The 17,221-nt window shown below is 44.9% G+C and overlaps 1 protein-coding gene across 1 annotated transcript; it reads left to right on the top strand.

The window, feature by feature from the left end:
• The first annotated feature begins 8,474 nt into the window (after positions 1 to 8,474).
• Positions 8,475 to 11,513, top strand: ZCCHC3 (zinc finger CCHC-type containing 3). The gene has a single exon (XM_059036455.2). The coding sequence runs from the start codon at positions 8,836 to 8,838 to the stop codon at positions 10,048 to 10,050; it is 1,215 nt and encodes a 404-aa protein (XP_058892438.1). The 5' UTR covers positions 8,475 to 8,835; the 3' UTR covers positions 10,051 to 11,513.
• Positions 11,514 to 17,221: the final 5,708 nt, after the last annotated feature.

Genomic DNA, 17,221 nt, shown 5'->3' with positions numbered 1-17,221 from the left:
CACTTTACAGCAAAACGTCTAGAGAGGTTTGCCTACTGTTTCCCATTCCTTTCCGCCTGTTCAGTCAGGCTTTCACTCTCCACCTCTCCTCTGGAACTGCCCTTGTCAACGCTACCAGTGACCTCCGTTTTGCTAGTCCCATGGTCACCGCTCAGTCTTCATCTTACTCAGCCTGTCTGCAGCATCTGACACAACGGATCACTCCCTCCCTGACACGCTTTCTAAACTGGTGTCCAGCAAACCACTCTCTTGTGTTGCTTCCTACCTACTTCTCTTCTCCTTTCCTGGTTTCTCCTCTTTTCCCTTTACTCCCAGGTCGCCCCAGGACTCAGACCGAGCCCTCTCTTTTCCTCTGTCCATTCTCACTACATTTGTGCTCCCTTCCGGTCTTGTGACTTCAGATGCCAACTCTAGATGCCTCCCAGACTCACTTCTCTAGCCTCTCCATCGAATTCCAGACACATACATCCAACTGCCTACTCAACATCGCCACTTGGGTGCCTAAGAGGCAACTCTGACACTGAATATTTCCCCAAAAGCATTCTTCCCCAACTCAAAGTGGCAACTCTCTTTCCGGAGTCATTCTTTTTCATTCTCCACCCCCACTCTCCCGCTCCACACGGCATGAGGGATCTTATTTCCCCCCACCAGGGATCAACCATGCTGCCTGCAGCACGGAACCCTAACCACTGGACCTGGACCTCCAGGGAATTCCCCCGCAGTCATTCTTAACTCATCTTTTGACTCATCCTCATCCCACAACCAAATCTGTCAGCAATACCTTCAAAGTAATCTGGAATAAGACCGCTTACTACTACCACCACCCGTACAAACATATACCCCACTTTCACTCTGGGACTACAGTACCAGGTCCCACCCTTACCCCACTCCAGTTCTCTCTCCACACCCCAGATTTGCTAGATAGAGCACAGATTTTAAAGTGCATTCCAGTTTAAAAAATAAATTGGAGGGAGCAAATAATTTGAAAGCACTCCCACTTCAATAGTGGAATGTTACTATAGAACACAAGGCCAGAGCTCCCAACCTTCTCCCCCTCTTAAAAATTATAGGAAAATGTTATAAATAGCACTGAACACTGTGGTCAACAGAAGGGGCTGCTATGGCAAAAGCAATCAACATGGATACTCTGGCCATTCAAGACCCTCCCAGCTGCCCCTAGGGCTGAGGGAATCACTATGTCAGGCACCCCATTTGCAGAGCCACAGCACTGCAGCAGGGAAGCTCTGCCAGGAAACCGATAATAGGAGGTAGCAATATGTGGTAGACCTGGGGTGTTGTCTACCCAACAGCCATTCCTCCCCTTCATCCCAGCTAATGGACCCTCATCTTGTTCAGGTGCTCACTTGCTTTAGAGGAGGCAGGTCCCAGCCCCAGTCCCAGTTCCAGCTCCAGTTCCAGCTCTGGTAGTCATGATTGGTCTGAGCTAGGTTTGGTGGGCCCATTTCCCTTGCCATTACAGGTTTGGTCATAGGCATGGGATAAAAGTCTGACGAAGGAGACAGGGTGGGAAGTCTACTCAGCAACTTTGGGGAAAGACTGTCATCACACTTTTATAAAAAGACATTGCAGAAAAACATTCTCTTGTCTATTACTAGACATCATCATATCTGTGTGACATTGCTGGAGTTGTGGGACTGTGAGGACAGTTAGCTGAAGAGGACATCCTGGAAGTGGAAGAAGAAAGTTGAAGAAACCTGTTCCTTAATAGCAATGCTGAGTCATTAAATTAACCAATCCTGTCACTTATCTAGAAAATAGTGGAGATTAAATAACAAATCGCCTTACTTAGTGTGCCATTGTGAGTTGAGTTTTCTGGTACTTTCAGGCCAAAAACTACCTGTGAAAGAACAACATTGAATTCACTCCCCGGTCTCATCTCTCTGTTGTCTTCTTGTTGCACATGGATGCTATTCTTCAGTTGTCTCTGTTCCCTCTTCAAATCCTATCCAGTCCTAAGTGTGAGCATAACTTCCTGGGGTGACTTGGAGTTGCCAGGCCAAGCTTGACTTTGCAGACAAACATGGCTTCATGGGGACTGTGGCAGATAACCTTGTGGTAAGTTGAGTTTTTCATCATCTGAACAAACTACAGACCCTGGGGCTAGTGCTGTGTGTCACTGCTCTGCATCTAAGCAGTCAACAGTGCACTGGGTTGAATGGTGTTCCCCCCACGTTCATGTCCTTCCCAGAGTTTCAGAATATGACCTTATTTGGAACTAGGGTTGTTACAAATGTAATTAGTTAAGACGAGGTCATACTGGAAAAGGCTGGGCCCTTAATGCAATATGACTAATGTCCTTATAAGAAGATAAGAGACCCAGACACAGTGAGAATGCCATGTAACGAGAGAGGCAGAGATCAGACTGGTGCATCTACAAGCCACAGAGCCCTGTCATATTCATGGGCCATCTTCAGCTTGGCCACATCTGTGTGAGCCCTTGTCAATCTGGATGAAGAAATATCATCAATACTAGTCTGCAAGATTCTGGGTTCCCTGAGCACAGTGAAGATGTCCAACAGGGTGTCCTCCTGGACCCACTTGGTGGTGAGAGGATATAGGAGGACAAACTTAGTCAAGTAGTCCTAAAGAGCCAGAATCAATGTGCATAGCCTGATAGGATTTGCTTGCATGCTGATGAGATAGATTTGGCATCTTCAGTTGAGCATCTTGGAAACTATCAGTTTGGACCCCAAGTCATACTCTACAAGGTGCACCTTTGCTGGCAGGGTCTGCTGAGAGTCCAGTACAACCTGATGATATCACAGTAGATGCTCTTGTACCTGTGTTCCAGCTCACTCTCCATGCACATGCACCAGCCACACGCAATGCCAAGACAGGCCTCAGAAAAATGTCAAAGAGTTTGTCCACGTGGACATAATACTGGGCTTCTGATCATGTCCCCTTCATGGACTCTACCGGCTTCTCATTCCCATGGAATAGGCTGATGTTGATCCAGGTCCAGACCCTGAGAGTCAAGTGGCTCTTTCTTCTCTTGGTCTTGGCCTCCTTCTCCTGGGTCAGCTGGCTACACTGCTCTTTCATGAAGAGGTTGCAGTTTATAGACTTGCTTTCCAACATCTGTTGCAAATACTGAAGTAACAGCTCACACATGTGGCCCCACGGCACCCAGCCTTTGCAAGTCCACTATCTTCTCCCTCTGGGACATGATTATTATGCCAGAGAATAAGCATTTGGAGGAAGGCTCACAGCCCAGAGAGTGTAGATATCCATACTAACATTGTACTACCGAGTGAGAAGGAAACAAAAGACAAGCAGCAAAACTCACAAAGGAACAATTTCATTGGAGAGGGAGTAGAACATGGTGAGTCAAACATGAGTCAGGGTTCCAATCCCAGCTCACCCGTAAGCAAGTTGCTTCATTTCTCTGAACCTCAATATATTTGTCAGTAAAATAGGCATAATAATGCCTAGTTCACTGTTTCGTTTTAAAGACTGACTAGCACCATTGTGGTAAAGACTGCTAATGGCCTCCAATATCCACTCTACCTTCTTCTGTAGTATTAGAATTTTTACTGGGCGCATGGGCTGACCATTTCACGATCTCATTTCCATGGATGGACCTAGAGATGATCATACAAAGTGAAGTAAGTCAGCCAGAGAAAGACAAATATCATATGATATCACTTATATGTGGAATCTGAAAAAAAAAAAAGATACAAATGAACTTATTTACAAAACAGAAATAGACCCACAGACATAGAAAACGAATTTATGGTTACCAAAGGTGGGGAGGGATAAATTAGGAGGATGGGATTAACATATACACACTACTATATATAAAATAGATAACCAACAAGGACCTACTGTATAGCACAGGGAACTATACTCAATATTTTGTAATAACCTATAAGGGAAAAGAATCTGAAAAAGAATGAATATATGTATATGTATAACTGAATCATTTTGTTATACACCTGAAACTAACACAAAATTGTAAATCAACTATACGCCAATAAAATTTTTTAAAAATTTTAACCAAAGAAGTGAAAGATTTGTACAATGAAAACTACAAAACACTGATGAAAGTAACTGAAGAAGACACACACGGTGTGTGTGTGTGTGTGTGTGTGTGTGTGTGTGTGTGTGTGTGTGTGTGTGTGTTGGAGGGAGGGCAAAGTTTTCCCAAAGTTAGGAAGACTATTTAAAAATAATTATATGGGCTTCCCTGGTGGTGCAGTGTTTGAGAGTCCGCCTGCCGATGCAGGGGACACGGGTTCGTGCCCCGGTCTGGGAAGATCCCACATGCCACGGAGCGGCTGGGCCCGTGAGCCATGGCCGCTGAGCCTGCGCGTCTGGAGCCTGTGCTCCACAACGGGAGAGGCCACAGCAGTGAGAGGCCCGCGTACCGCAAAAAAAAAAAAAAAAAAAAAAAAATTATATGGATAACTTCCCTATGTGGAGGAAATCCCAGGGGAAATACTTTTATGACTGTAACAGTTGAAACAAAGTTTTTTACCTGAAAAAATATTGTAATAATGTATGATGGAAAATCTTTATAAACAGACTCCTAATAGCAGTAGTACCTCAATGTGTCTAATTAAATAAGTTTCAACAGCCTTTCTTGTCAGTATCTGGCTATCAGAACTTGGAGGACTTTCTCGTGTTAGGCAGACTCTGTAAAGTGATGAGGTTAACAGGTGACTCCTGTCCATCAGGCAGTGGGTGTGCCTCTGTTGTCCTGAACACTGTCTTTGATTTGTATGTGCTAGTTATTTACCTGACGACCTCACCATAAGGCCCTCCTTGGTTCTGGGTCCCTAAACATTGAGTGACAGTTTATAGTTTTGTCTCAGTTGTCAATATAAAAATAGCCCAATTATCACCTATCTTAACAAATATTTTTAACCTGAAATTTATCTGTCTCAATATTGATTAGTACCACCTCCCTGATGGAAACAGCTACTGGTCTATTCTTATAAACAAACACACCCAGCCCTTTACTGTCCTCCCAGATCTCTCCCAGAAAACAGAATAATGTCTACATGCAGTTATTTTTGCTGGAGATTAAAATTTTTCAACAGAAGTATATTAATATGTCTATATCTCCAGAAAAATAACTTCTGGTTGAATATCATTGTGTAATTTCTTTATAATTGCTTAGGCTCTAATTAGCAATGATTTAATAAAGTACATTTGAAACATATATGTTATAATGAAACCTTTTAATTTTAAGGAAAAATTTTTAATGAAGTATCAAGTGCATAATGTAACAGTTTTCTCTGGACCATGTTACCCTATTAAAATTGCTGTATTGTTAATTAATTAAACAGGTGTAATCAGCATCTGGGAAAAAAAAATAAGGAGCCTAGCTTGTGTGCTAATACAACCATGAATGTAAGTTGTCAGTACACAGTAACTTTGACGTAGCTTATCTCCATTTCACAGACATGAGGCAGAAGCACGTAAGTGGCTAACCATTTAAGCTTTAGAGTTGGCTTGATGGGGCTTCAGATTTTGACAATCACTAAGCTACTACAAGCTTTGTGACACTGGGCAACTCACTTCCATGATCGAGCCTAATTTCCTCATCTGTGAATAGGAACAATAATTCTAACCCACAGACTTTTTTTCTCTCTTGCTCTTCAGAACCTGTTCTTTCAAAGTCCACCTCAAATCATGCCTCCTCCCCAGTCTCCCAACTAGCTTTTTTTTTTTCCCAACTAGCTTTTTAAAAATAGTGCAAATTCCAAAACTCTGTCCATAAGAACCCAGACTGAGATGCCAAACTGACCAGTTCTGATAACCCTCTGTGGTGATAATCTGCCAGAAATGAGTAAAGGCTGCCATCTTCAGATGGCTTCGGTGCCCATCTGCACTGCTTTGCTCACAGGATACCTGCCTGGCCCCGCAGCTCCTGGTTTAGTGATCTCTACAATAGACCAAGGTGACTGCTGGAGCACTGCTGAGGAGAATGGCTGACAATTTTCGAATAAATTCAGTGAGAAATAAATATAAATGTTCAGTCTTTTATCCAATTCACAGTGCTGATAGGTGATCATCAACAAGAAATAAAAGTAAAAAGAGAATATAGAAAACCTGGATCTGCAAAAGTTGACTTGAGAAAAATGGCATTGATGGAAACAATGGCCATACCCATACCAACAAAAACTTATAATAGAAGAAAATATGGTTAGTAAAATTGAGATGGAGCCAGACCCCAGTCCACAGATCAAACCTTTTCAAAATACAAACAGATATTTTAATAGTCAGAAACAAAACAAAAATGCCTAATATATGTTGGTTACATGAGGGGTCCTGTCTAGCGCAGTAAGACAAGAAAAAGTGTAAGATCTAAACAGAAAAAGAAAACAACCTTCGTTATGTGCAGACAATATGATTGTCAACATAGAAAAGCAAGTTGATTCCAAAAGCCATTGGAAATCTTAAAAGATTTCAGCATTGTTGTTAGATATGAGTTCAATAATTCAATTGTGTTTCCTTTAAATACTGAAAACAAATATGTGATTTCTAAAGATACCATTTACAACAGCAACCAAGGCACCTTGGAATAAATCCCCCCCAAAATTATACAAACTCTTTAGGAAGAAAACTAAAATGTTATTGAAATTCATAAAATAACACTTACATAAATGAGAAATCCAGGAGGGTCACTGATGGGGAGAGTCAGCATTACAATATGGCAATTCTGTATAAATGCAATGAAAACCCAATTAAAATCCCCAAAAGTGGTTTCCTGGAATTTAGTAAGCTGGTTCTAAAATTTATACAGAGGATCCAAATATAGCTGAGACAACCTCGAAGAAGGAGAAGGAAGAATGTTTCCCATTTTAAAAAAAAAGCAACTAGAGTTAGGCTTCACTTTAAAAACAGGAAAATCTGGCCACAGTGGGAACGATAATTAGCTGGAGTTGACTAGCAGCTGCCCCTTCAGGTAGAATATGTGTCCTCCAGTTCTCCCAGCACTTTTTCTTATTTAAGGTACCTGTCTTGTAGATATTTGATTGTGTGCTAGTTACCTGGGGTGGGGAGTTAGGGTGAGAGGAATAAAAGAGATTATTTAAAATACATGGGTTCTGTTTGGCTATGTAAATACCCTCACCATGGAAAGATCTGAGCAGGCAAGCAGAAGGAATAAAAGAGTGGAATGTGTGAATCTAGGACTTTGATGCTTCTGGTTAATGATCCCAGTACGATCCTGGGGATGTGTGGCAGAGAAAGGATGGATGAGAGCACGTCGGGAGCTATAAAGGGAGGGAATCGGAAGGTCCAAATAGCACAAGAGTTGGAGATGCTGTCTTCCTGAAACCAGTACTGTAATCGGAGTAAAGGGAAAGATCCTAAGAACTCACAGGGACTCCCAGATGCTAAGCAGAACTGCAAGAGAAATAGGAAAAAGTCCAACACCGGCAGAAAGGAAGAATAACCTTCCCTGGAAACCTATTGTGGACTAAGCTCTTTGACACAGGTTATCTCCTTGGACCCCCACATTCGTCCTCTGAGAGTAGATATTAATATTCCTTTGTTATGGATGAGCAAATTGAGCTATGAAAACTGAGGTCATTGACCCCACGTGACAAAGCTGAGATCTGAAGCAGTCAGATTCAAACTAGGTTCTCCCTGACTCCACAATCCTTTTCTTTCACTAAACCCAGAAAGATCACTGGAGCACCCTGAAACACAAGCAGCTATGGTAAAGAAAACAAGATGACAAAAGGTGGTATTAACCCCACCCCCTCAACTACCCAAATTTTATCAATGCTTCTGAAGCACCAGTTGAGACAGATGAGGGAGGAATAAGGATTGTGTCCAGTGCTAACTTTAGTTAGGGAATCTGTGTGAACGGCTTTCCTGGAGAGTCTGATCCAAAGAGTCCTTTATCCAAAATGTCAAAGCAAAGAAGTAGAAGAAGTATAAGCCACCTACGCGTGGAGGCTGCCTGTTAACTCTGCCACTTGGCCAAGTGATTTAACTCCCATCTCCAAGCCCCTGCCTCCTGTAAAATGGGTATAATTACAACATTGTTTTGGAAGATTCCATGTGATAAAGCTTGCAGTGTGCTTAGAACAGTATCGAACACTTAAGCGCTGAATATAATTGTCGTCATGAACATGATGGAGGTCTTTTTAATAAATAATTCAGTATGACTTACTTGGAAATGTATCAAAAAATAAGGAGTGATGGATACAGGCGTAGTGTGATAAGGTAAAGTTTTAATGAAAGATAAAATAGTTTAAAAGTTAAAATGTTCACTGCAAAATTCTTTCCACTTTTTGTATGTTTGAAAATGTCCATAATCCAACATTGGAAAAATAATGCATTGCGATCTGCTTTGGGAGGAGGAAGGGCTAAGTTTTGTCTTTGTTTTTTTAATAGAAAAGGTACAAAAATGAAAACAAAATGGGCGAAATCTTCCTCAACTCTCTCCCGCCTTCGGGCTGTGGGCCGTTAGTAAAACTGCTTGAATGAAATCATCGAGGACCGCTTGCGAAATACCAAATCCTCGAGAGCGAGGCCCAAGGCTGCCAAACCCTCGCGAGGGACAGGGACGCGCTCCAAGCTCCGCATCCCACTTCGGTGCCGAGGAGGTAGGGTTGGAGCGAGCACTAACGGAAACGCGGCCAGGCCGTTACCAGGGGGTTCCCGGCCCGCGGCCGCTGACCGCCGAGCGCCGCAAGTAAATACCTTAGCGGGGCGGGGGAGAGAAGCGTCGAATTTCAAAAAAAAAAAAAAAAAAAAAAAAGCCCAAACCCCCACAGCCCCGGGCGGGCGGGCGCGCGCCATGGGCGCCCTTTGGCTGCGGGAGCGAGTGGAGGATGCTGGGAAGGAGGTAAAATGGCCACCGGCGGCGGCGCGGAGGAGGAGAGGAAGCGGGGGCGGACGCAGCTCCTGTCTCTTGCGCGCCCGGCTGCCCGGGCCGAGGAGGCCGAGGGCGGCCGCGAGAAGATGGGCTGGGCCCAGGTGGTAAAGAACCTGGCCGAGAAGAAGGGCGAGTTCCGCGAGTCGCGGCCTCCGCGGCGGGAGGAGGAGGGCGGTAACGGCGCGCGCGGCGGGCTCAGCGCCCCCACGGGCCTGGCGGCGCCGGGCCTCGGTGACTTCCCCCCGGCCGGCCGGGGGGACCCGAAGGGCCGTCGGAAAGAGCCGGCCGGCGAGGCAACGGACGCCCGCAAGAAGAAGGGCGCAGCCGAGGCAGGCAGGAGGAAGAAGGCCGAAGCGGCGGCCATGGCGGTCCCGGCCAAGCCCGACGCGGCTGAAGACGCGGCCGAGCGGCCCCCACAGGACGAGCAGGCGACGGCGGCTGGCCCCGCGGCGGGCCCGGGCAAGGGCCGCTTCCTCGTGCGCATCTGTTTCCAGGGAGACGAGGGCGCCTGCCCAACCCGGGACTTCGTGGTGGGCGCGCTCATCCTGCGCTCCATCGGCATGGACCCGAGCGACATCTATGCGGTCATTCAGATCCCTGGCAGCCGGGAGTTCGACGTGAGCTTCCGCTCGGCGGAGAAGCTGGCCCTATTCTTACGCGTCTACGAGGAGAAGCGCGAGCAGGAGGACTGCTGGGAGAACTTTGTGGTGCTGGGGCGGAGCAAGTCCAGCTTGAAGACGCTCTTCATCCTCTTCCGGAACGAGACGGTGGACGTGGAGGACATCGTGACCTGGCTCAAGCGCCACTGCGATGTGTTGGCCGTGCCGGTGAAAGTGACCGACAGGTTTGGGATCTGGACCGGGGAGTACAAGTGCGAGATCGAGCTGCGCCAGGGGGAGGGCGGGGTCAGGCACCTGCCGGGGGCCTTCTTCCTGGGGGCCGAGAGGGGCTACAGCTGGTACAAGGGGCAGCCCAAGACGTGCTTTAAATGTGGTTCCCGGACCCACATGAGTGGCAGCTGCACACAGGACAGGTGCTTCAGGTGCGGGGAGGAAGGGCACCTGAGCCCTTACTGCCGGAAGGGCATCGTGTGTAACCTCTGTGGCAAACGAGGACACGCCTTTGCCCAGTGTCCCAAAGCGGTTCACAATTCCGTGGCAGCTCAGCTAACCGGCGTGGCCGGGCACTGAACACCCGCCTGCCTGCCAGGGTGAACACAGAGCCAGCTTACCCCTCTTAAGTGCCAAAACTTTTTTTTAAACCATTTTTTATCGTTTTTGAAGGAGATCTTCTTAAAACTACAAGAGACATCTCACTTTGCCTTCCTAAACTGAGTTTACTCCATTTCAGCCTTTCCTGAATTTGGTGACTCTGTCATCAGTAACGACTACCGACCGAGAACTGTAGTGTGCAGATATGTCTCCCCTCCCTTTTTTAAAATTTATTTTCATTTTTGTATTTGGAGATTTTTTTTTCTGGTACTTTTTACTCCCCACCCCTTGTCTTCTCCCCGGATTTTCATTCTTCCAGCTGCCTTGCTCATCTTTATGCCCCAGTGCTAGGTAGGGGCCCGGCACATGGTTGGCACTCCATCAATGTTTGTTGAATTGAGAACATTGTTGACCCTGGCTTCTGTCAGGGTGTCTATCTTTTGCAGCTCATCCCGTCCCCTTTTAATTTGCTGCTTCTAATCTATGTGGTCTGAGAATTTGTGAAACCAGTGTTGTTAGAAGTGTATGTAACCTGAGTCAATAAGCTCTGAATGGTGGCCAAGGGCCTCTCTTATGGCATTAAAATGCATGGACTTTGTGACAGCGCTTTAAGTGGCTCAGAAACCATTCTTCACAGAATCATGGAATCTCGAATTTTCCTGCTGGAAAAGACCTAAAAATTGGTCTAGACCAATCCACTGGTTTTCCAACAGATGAAACAGGACCAGAGAGGTTAAATGACTGGGTCAAAATCACATAGCTGTCTGATGCCCGAGCTAGCCTAGAGTAGAGTTCCCTGACCCCAAGCCCGGTGCTCATTCCACTACCTCTCACACCTCACAACATTTTCCTCAACACTTGAGGGCCCAGAAAGTCTGCTCTTTCCAGAATAATGAGCCCAGGGGAATGCTAAGAAATCATCTGGGGAAGGAAGCAGAAGATTTGGCAGGAGCTTCAGAATACTTGGGAGATACGGAAGGGACAAAGGAACATAATCAGGGTGTACTCCTTGCCCCCTGGGGTACCATATTTGGATTAAAGTGGCCCTGCTCCTTTGTGGCCTTCCCCTTCCCTGTTCATTGCCATCAGTGAGAAATAGACGTGCTCCTGAGTAAAGAAAGGTTTACATTTGCATCTTAGCCTCACTAGCTAGCGTCCCCAGAGAAGCAGCTGACTGGAGCTCATCTGCAACCTGCAGACTCTCAGGAGAAAAACGGAATTCCAAGGGAGCTGTTAACTCTAAAATGTACTTGCGAAATAGGCCAAGCTAGAGGGCATTGGGTCTACTAAGTGTTATCAGGTTAAAGTAGAAAAGACAGTACACTGCTTTTCTTTTAGTTTTTGTCTTTCCTTTATGTTTTGCTATTTCCTTGTGGCTTAGAATGTAAAGTCGATTGTTTAAAGTTTTGTTCTGAATAAATATTTATCTTTTGTATTGCTAACACTGCTGCACTATTTCCTTTCAAAATGTTAGATGCATAGGTTCACAGACCCTAGTTCAACCGAGCCTTCCCACACACCATTTGTTTACTCTGCATATACATTTCGAGCCCTGCAGGGAACACTTAACACCTACTATGTTTTCCCAGGCCCTTGGGAGTTGTTACCTAAACCTTTGCATCAAAATCACTTAGCATACTGTTAAAACTAAAGTGTTAAGTCCTAATTCAGTTCCCAGCAATCGGAATCACTGGAGTGAGTGAAATATTTTTAGTAAACACCCCAAGCAACTCTGATGAGCAGCCAGGTTTGAGACCACAGTTCTGAATGGTACTAACATGACTGAGAGGGATTGCCCTCATGAGATTACAAACCAGTGCGAAAAACTGAGGTAGGATGTCAGTTTCATCATCTTAAGAGTTCTTGTAAGTGTACTGAATTGGATACAAAGTATTCATGGGCTTTAGAAAAAATGCCATCTCTTCCAACTATAAGGGAGGAAGAGAGAAAGGGTCCAGGAAATTTCCCATAGAGCTGACTCACTCCTCCAAGCTAACCCTGGTGACTCCAGACACAAACCCTCTGAGGGATTTTCTAGCCCTGAGATGCTAAGGTGATCCGATCCTAAGAATTAATGTTCCCAGTGTATTCGTTCTCTGACTCAGTGATTTGAGGGTATTTCCAGAGCTGATGTGGTACAGTTGAGGCCTGGTTGGCTCTTCAGAATCCTGCTTTTCAGAGCCAGCTCAGCCTTTCTCCTTCCTGTCTCCCAAGGCAAACACAGTCTTCCCTCCTCCTTCCTTCCCTCCCTCCCTCTGTCCTCTCTCTCCCGCTCCTCTCCCCCTCCTCTGCCACGGGTTTCCCTCCCTCACAGTGCTGGAGGCCTGAAGTGGGGGGAAAAAGCCTGTATTCATCATAGTCCCCTCCCCCTTCCTCCTAGCAGGCACTGTGCCAAGGAGCCTCCTTGGAAGGAATCTTCCCTCTCTCTGCCCCTCCCCCCCAACTCTACTGGAGAGAGCAGAGGAAGAAACTGTTTCCCTGCCCTTCCCCTCCCCGCCCCCCCATCCGCTCCAGGGCCTCCAGCCTGGCAGTCTGGGGACTGAGCCACGGGCTGGAGCAGAACAAACCTCCCCCAGCTTCCTCTCCTGATCTAGCAGCCCCCAAATTACAATCCCTCACTGTTCATGGGCTCCTGGGAAGTGTGTTGAGATCCCCAGCCTGAGGCTGGCTGACTAGCTGACATTCATTCGTTCAGCTTACAACAATGCTGAAGGCCATTAAGAGCCAGACCTGACACAAGGCACTCTGCATACACCCGTGAATAAGACTCTGCGTTTGCAGAGGGAGCTACAGATAAGTAATAAGGAAGCAATTTTTAAAATAATATTAAGGATTTTTTAATGTTCTAGAAAAGAGTATAGAATTGTCTCAAATGCAGTTCTACTGGAAGAGATGATGTCTGGACTGAAACCTGCAAAATGAAGGAGTCAAGTGAAGAAGGAAAAGATATTCAAGCAACAGAAGCAGCCTGTGCAATGACCTGGAGGCTAGCGCACAGGGTGTGTTCAGGCTGGCTGCAGAGTCACAGGAAGATGTGGTTGGGAAAAGGCCAAGAGGAAGTGACGGGGCTTGTCAGTGTAATAAGAGGCTTGATTTTTGTCCTAACACCCTCCACTCTGGCCGCCTTCATTCCCTTCATTTAACACTCTTAACACTCTTTAAGCACCAACTCTTTCAAGGCAATGGATTGCAGCAAAATAGTCAAGGCCTTTGGGGCTGGAATTCTAGAGTCACACAAATATATAATCTGTAATAATGCATTGAAAGAAACATACAGAGTGACATGTTTAATAAGGAAAACTGATCTGTACTTGGGGGGGTCAGGGATAACTTCCCAGACAAAATGTTTGAACTGAGATCAAAAGACTATATAAGAAGTTGATCGAAAGGTGGGAGTGGGGGTTAAGTAGTGGTAAGGGTGTGAGCCTAAGTTTGCATACGGATAACAAGTATAACAACCCTATAGTGGGAGGAGGCACAGTGGATTCTAGAAACCAAACGAAAGCCAATGTTTAGAAACAAACCACTCTAGGTATCTAGGAAAGTGATGGGTCTAGGCTGGATATTAGGAATGATTCCTAGAACACCATGGAACTGACCTACCAGGGGAGCTACTGCCTCTCTCACAGTCAGAAAGGAGCCAGGAGGCCATCACTGGAAAGGCCGAGTTTGAGGACACACTGCAGAAGCTGCCACTCAAGGACAGGATGCCACTGCCAATGCTACTGCTAGAACAGTGGAATGTTAAGCCCTTGAAGCCAGAGATCATACACTAGAGTCTCCACAACCTCACTTAAAAGCAAAAACAGCCAAAATTGTTTGACTTCTGCCTACTTTCACCTTCCAAACCTCATGTAAGTGTACCTAATTGCTGGAGCCCTAGCTGCAAGGGAGTCAGGAAATGCTTTTGCTTTCCAGCATGAGTAGCACAGAAAGCACATTAACAGTGGGAATGGGAGCTGTCTGCTGACCAACCACATCTGGCACAGCCAGTGTGGCTACAATGCAGAGAGGGGGAGGGAGATGATGGTACAAAATAAGACTGGAGATCTCTTGGGGAGGTCTGGTCAGCCATGTGTAGAATTTGAGTCTAAGAATGATGAGGTGCCATTGAAAAATTTTTGAGCAAGGAAGTGACATGATCAGGGTTATATTTTTTAAAGACCATTCAGGATACTTTGTAGAGAATGGGTCAGAGAGAAGCCCAAGTGTAGAGAAGTCCAGTTTACCAAGGTGACAGATGAGGGTGCCTTGGACCTGGATGATGCAGATAGAGAAAAGCAGGCAGGGTAAAGAGATTTTTAGGAGTTTAAGTCAACAAGACTTAGACATAGGCTGGAGGAAAAGTAAGTACCAAGGATGACACCCAGGTTTCCAGCTTCTGCAATTGGATAGATAGTGGGGCCACTCCCTGTGGTGTAGAACAGAGGAGAAAAATCCAAGTTTGGGATGAAGGTCTTCAGTTTGATTTTGGCTGTGTTGAGTTTGAGATCCCTGTAGAGGATGTCTAAAAGAAGGTGTGGGATGGGTGGTTCAATATCCACAGGCCTTAAATTCTAAGGAGAGCTCTGGGCTTGAGATATAAACACAGGTGTCCTATAGTAATGGTTTTCAAACTCTTTAACCACATTCCACAGGAGGTATACATTTTACATTGCAGCCATCATATACATATACATGTGTATACTTATATATAAATAAACAAATTTATATATAGAAACAAGTTTATATAGAAACAAGTTTATATAGAGAAAGAAATAATATCTCTGTGGGTGGTATGCTCTGATATTTTCTATTCTATTGCTTCATTCTTTTATAAATGCTTATATGACCCATTAAATTGATTTTATAATCTCCTAATGGGTCATGAGAAAAAGCATAGGGAAGAAAGATTATAGCAACTCGGACCATACCTTATGCAACTCTGACATGAGAGTTTTCCCTGATGGAAAAAGATATCGTGACAAACTAATAAAGGATAGCCAGAAAGGGAGAAGGAAAACAAGAGTGTAGAGACATATAAACCAAGGGAGGATAGTTATAAGTAGCAGGGATTAACTGCATTGAGTACTGCAAGAGGTCAAGTAAAATTGCCCTTGAGAAATGTCAAGATTCATAAGTCAGGATTGAAGAGTGCCCATTGGATTGAATAATGTGGAGGTCATTGGTGAAAGCCTTTTAGAGTGTTGGAAGAAAGAGGTGGACTAAGGGACAAGTAATCTTCCTAAAATGCCAATCTAGCACTCTGACCCTTTTACTCCCTCTGGGCCTTCTCTACTGTTCTAGGGAGTCAGCCTAGCATACAACTCCTTTTGCAAGAGGCTTCTGGGCCCCTTTGGGACTTTATTCCCAGCCAGAGTGCCCATTTCCCTACTTCATGTCAACTTCAGGTATGGCTGACAAAGAGTAACCAGAAGGAGTTCAGTATGATGGAGTGTGGAATGGTATAAGAGGAGGCTAAGGAGTCAGATCATACCAAGTTGAAGGTGGAATTCCACAAGAGCGTTACCAGACGTGGGCAGAGCCAGTGGATCCATACAGCACCACTTGCTGGCTTGTCAGAGTGACTAAGAATATTTGGGGGAGGACATGTTTCATGAAAATAAACAGATATATTATAGAGGAGAATGCAAGCTTTGCAGAGTTTTAAAATAAAACATGGACCAACATCTTTGGAAAGCAGTTTGTTTGGCACTATCAAAATTTCAAATTTACATAATCTTTAACACAGCAGTCATAGGAAATGAATCTATAGCTAAACTTGGACAGGTGCACAAAGATGTTATATATCAGATGTTATGTATGTTCACTGATGCATTACTTAAGGTACCAAGGACTGGAAACAACCTGATTATCTATCAGTTATGTATCAATAGTAGTTGGCTATAGCACATTCAAATAGTGTAACTCTATGCAGCTGTTAAAGAGAACAGCTATTAAAAACCATCTAAGACACATTTTAAAGTGAACAAAGCAAGATATGGTATGCTACTGTTTACATTTTAATTTTACTTTTTTCAGCTTTGTTGAGGTGTAATTGACAAATAAAATTGTAAGATATTTAAAGTGTACCATGTGATAATTGATATACATATTACATTTTAAAGTGATGGAATAAATATATACATATGCTTATTTATGTGTAGAATAATCTGGAAGGATATTAGTGAAATTGATAACTGTTGCTTCTGAGAAGAACTGGATATTTGGGACTGGGGCTGGAAGGAAAATGTATTTTCCACGGTATATCCCTGGGGAGTTTCTTTGGTTTTGTTTCTAACTATTTCATGTATTATCTCTGGCAAAAAAAAAAAAATTTTAAAAAATGCAAAACACAACACAAGACTTCAAAGAAATTCCTGTAGACTCTGTAGAAACAGGAGTCCATTTCCTCTATCTTTAAAAATAAGACATTTTGATGGGAAAGTTTAAAACTCTAGAGCAGCCAAGCCAACTCACTTGTCTCCCTGCTTCCAAGCTTGGTCTCCTTCCACCCAGGAAAATCATCCCCAAAACAAAATTTGATCATATTAAGCCCCAGCATAAAAGACCTTCAAAGACTTTGTGTCCTCCCTGGGGCCCACCAGGCCCTGCCTGGCCGCCCAGCCTCCTCTGGGCCTCACCCCTCACCCTGGCTGGGTTTCTGCTAGTCATTCCAGGAATTCACCCTCCCAGACCCGTGGTTAACCCTTACCTTCCCTGGCACTCGACTCTAATGCCACTTCCTAACGGCAGCCTTCCCTAACCTTCTGAACAAAACCCTCTTACACTCCCCTCCTTTTAGTGGTCACTGCAGGTACAATGATATGTGTATTTATGCCATGGTTTGATTAATATCTGCCTCTGTCTCTCAATTTTGAGCTCCCAGAGGGAAGAGACCAGGACTTTTTTTGCTCTTAGTTATAGTTCCAACATTTCACACGTGTGCCTGGCACATAGTAAAAGCCCAATAAATATTTACTGCATGAATGATCTAGAAATTACTTGGCTGTGGTTACAGATCAGGATATGTACCTCCTTATCCTTTTTTTATTCCTTTTTTTTTTTTTTTAAGTATGCGGGCCTCTCACTGTTGTGGCCCTTCCCGTTGTGGAGCACAGACTCTGGACGCGGCGCAGGCTCAGCGGCCATGGCTCACGGGCCCAGCCGC

The sequence above is a fragment of the Kogia breviceps genome, chromosome 14 (genome assembly GCF_026419965.1).
Source record: "Kogia breviceps isolate mKogBre1 chromosome 14, mKogBre1 haplotype 1, whole genome shotgun sequence".
Lineage (NCBI taxonomy): Eukaryota > Metazoa > Chordata > Mammalia > Artiodactyla > Physeteridae > Kogia > Kogia breviceps.
Note: the sequence above shows the minus strand (reverse complement) of the source record. Positions and strands in the feature narration are given on the sequence as shown.

Bases quoted from the DNA above. Each gene is read 5' to 3' on its own strand.
- ZCCHC3 (XM_059036455.2), top strand. From the start codon at position 8,836: ATGGCCACCGGCGGCGGCGCGGAGGAGGAGAGGAAGCGGGGGCGGACG.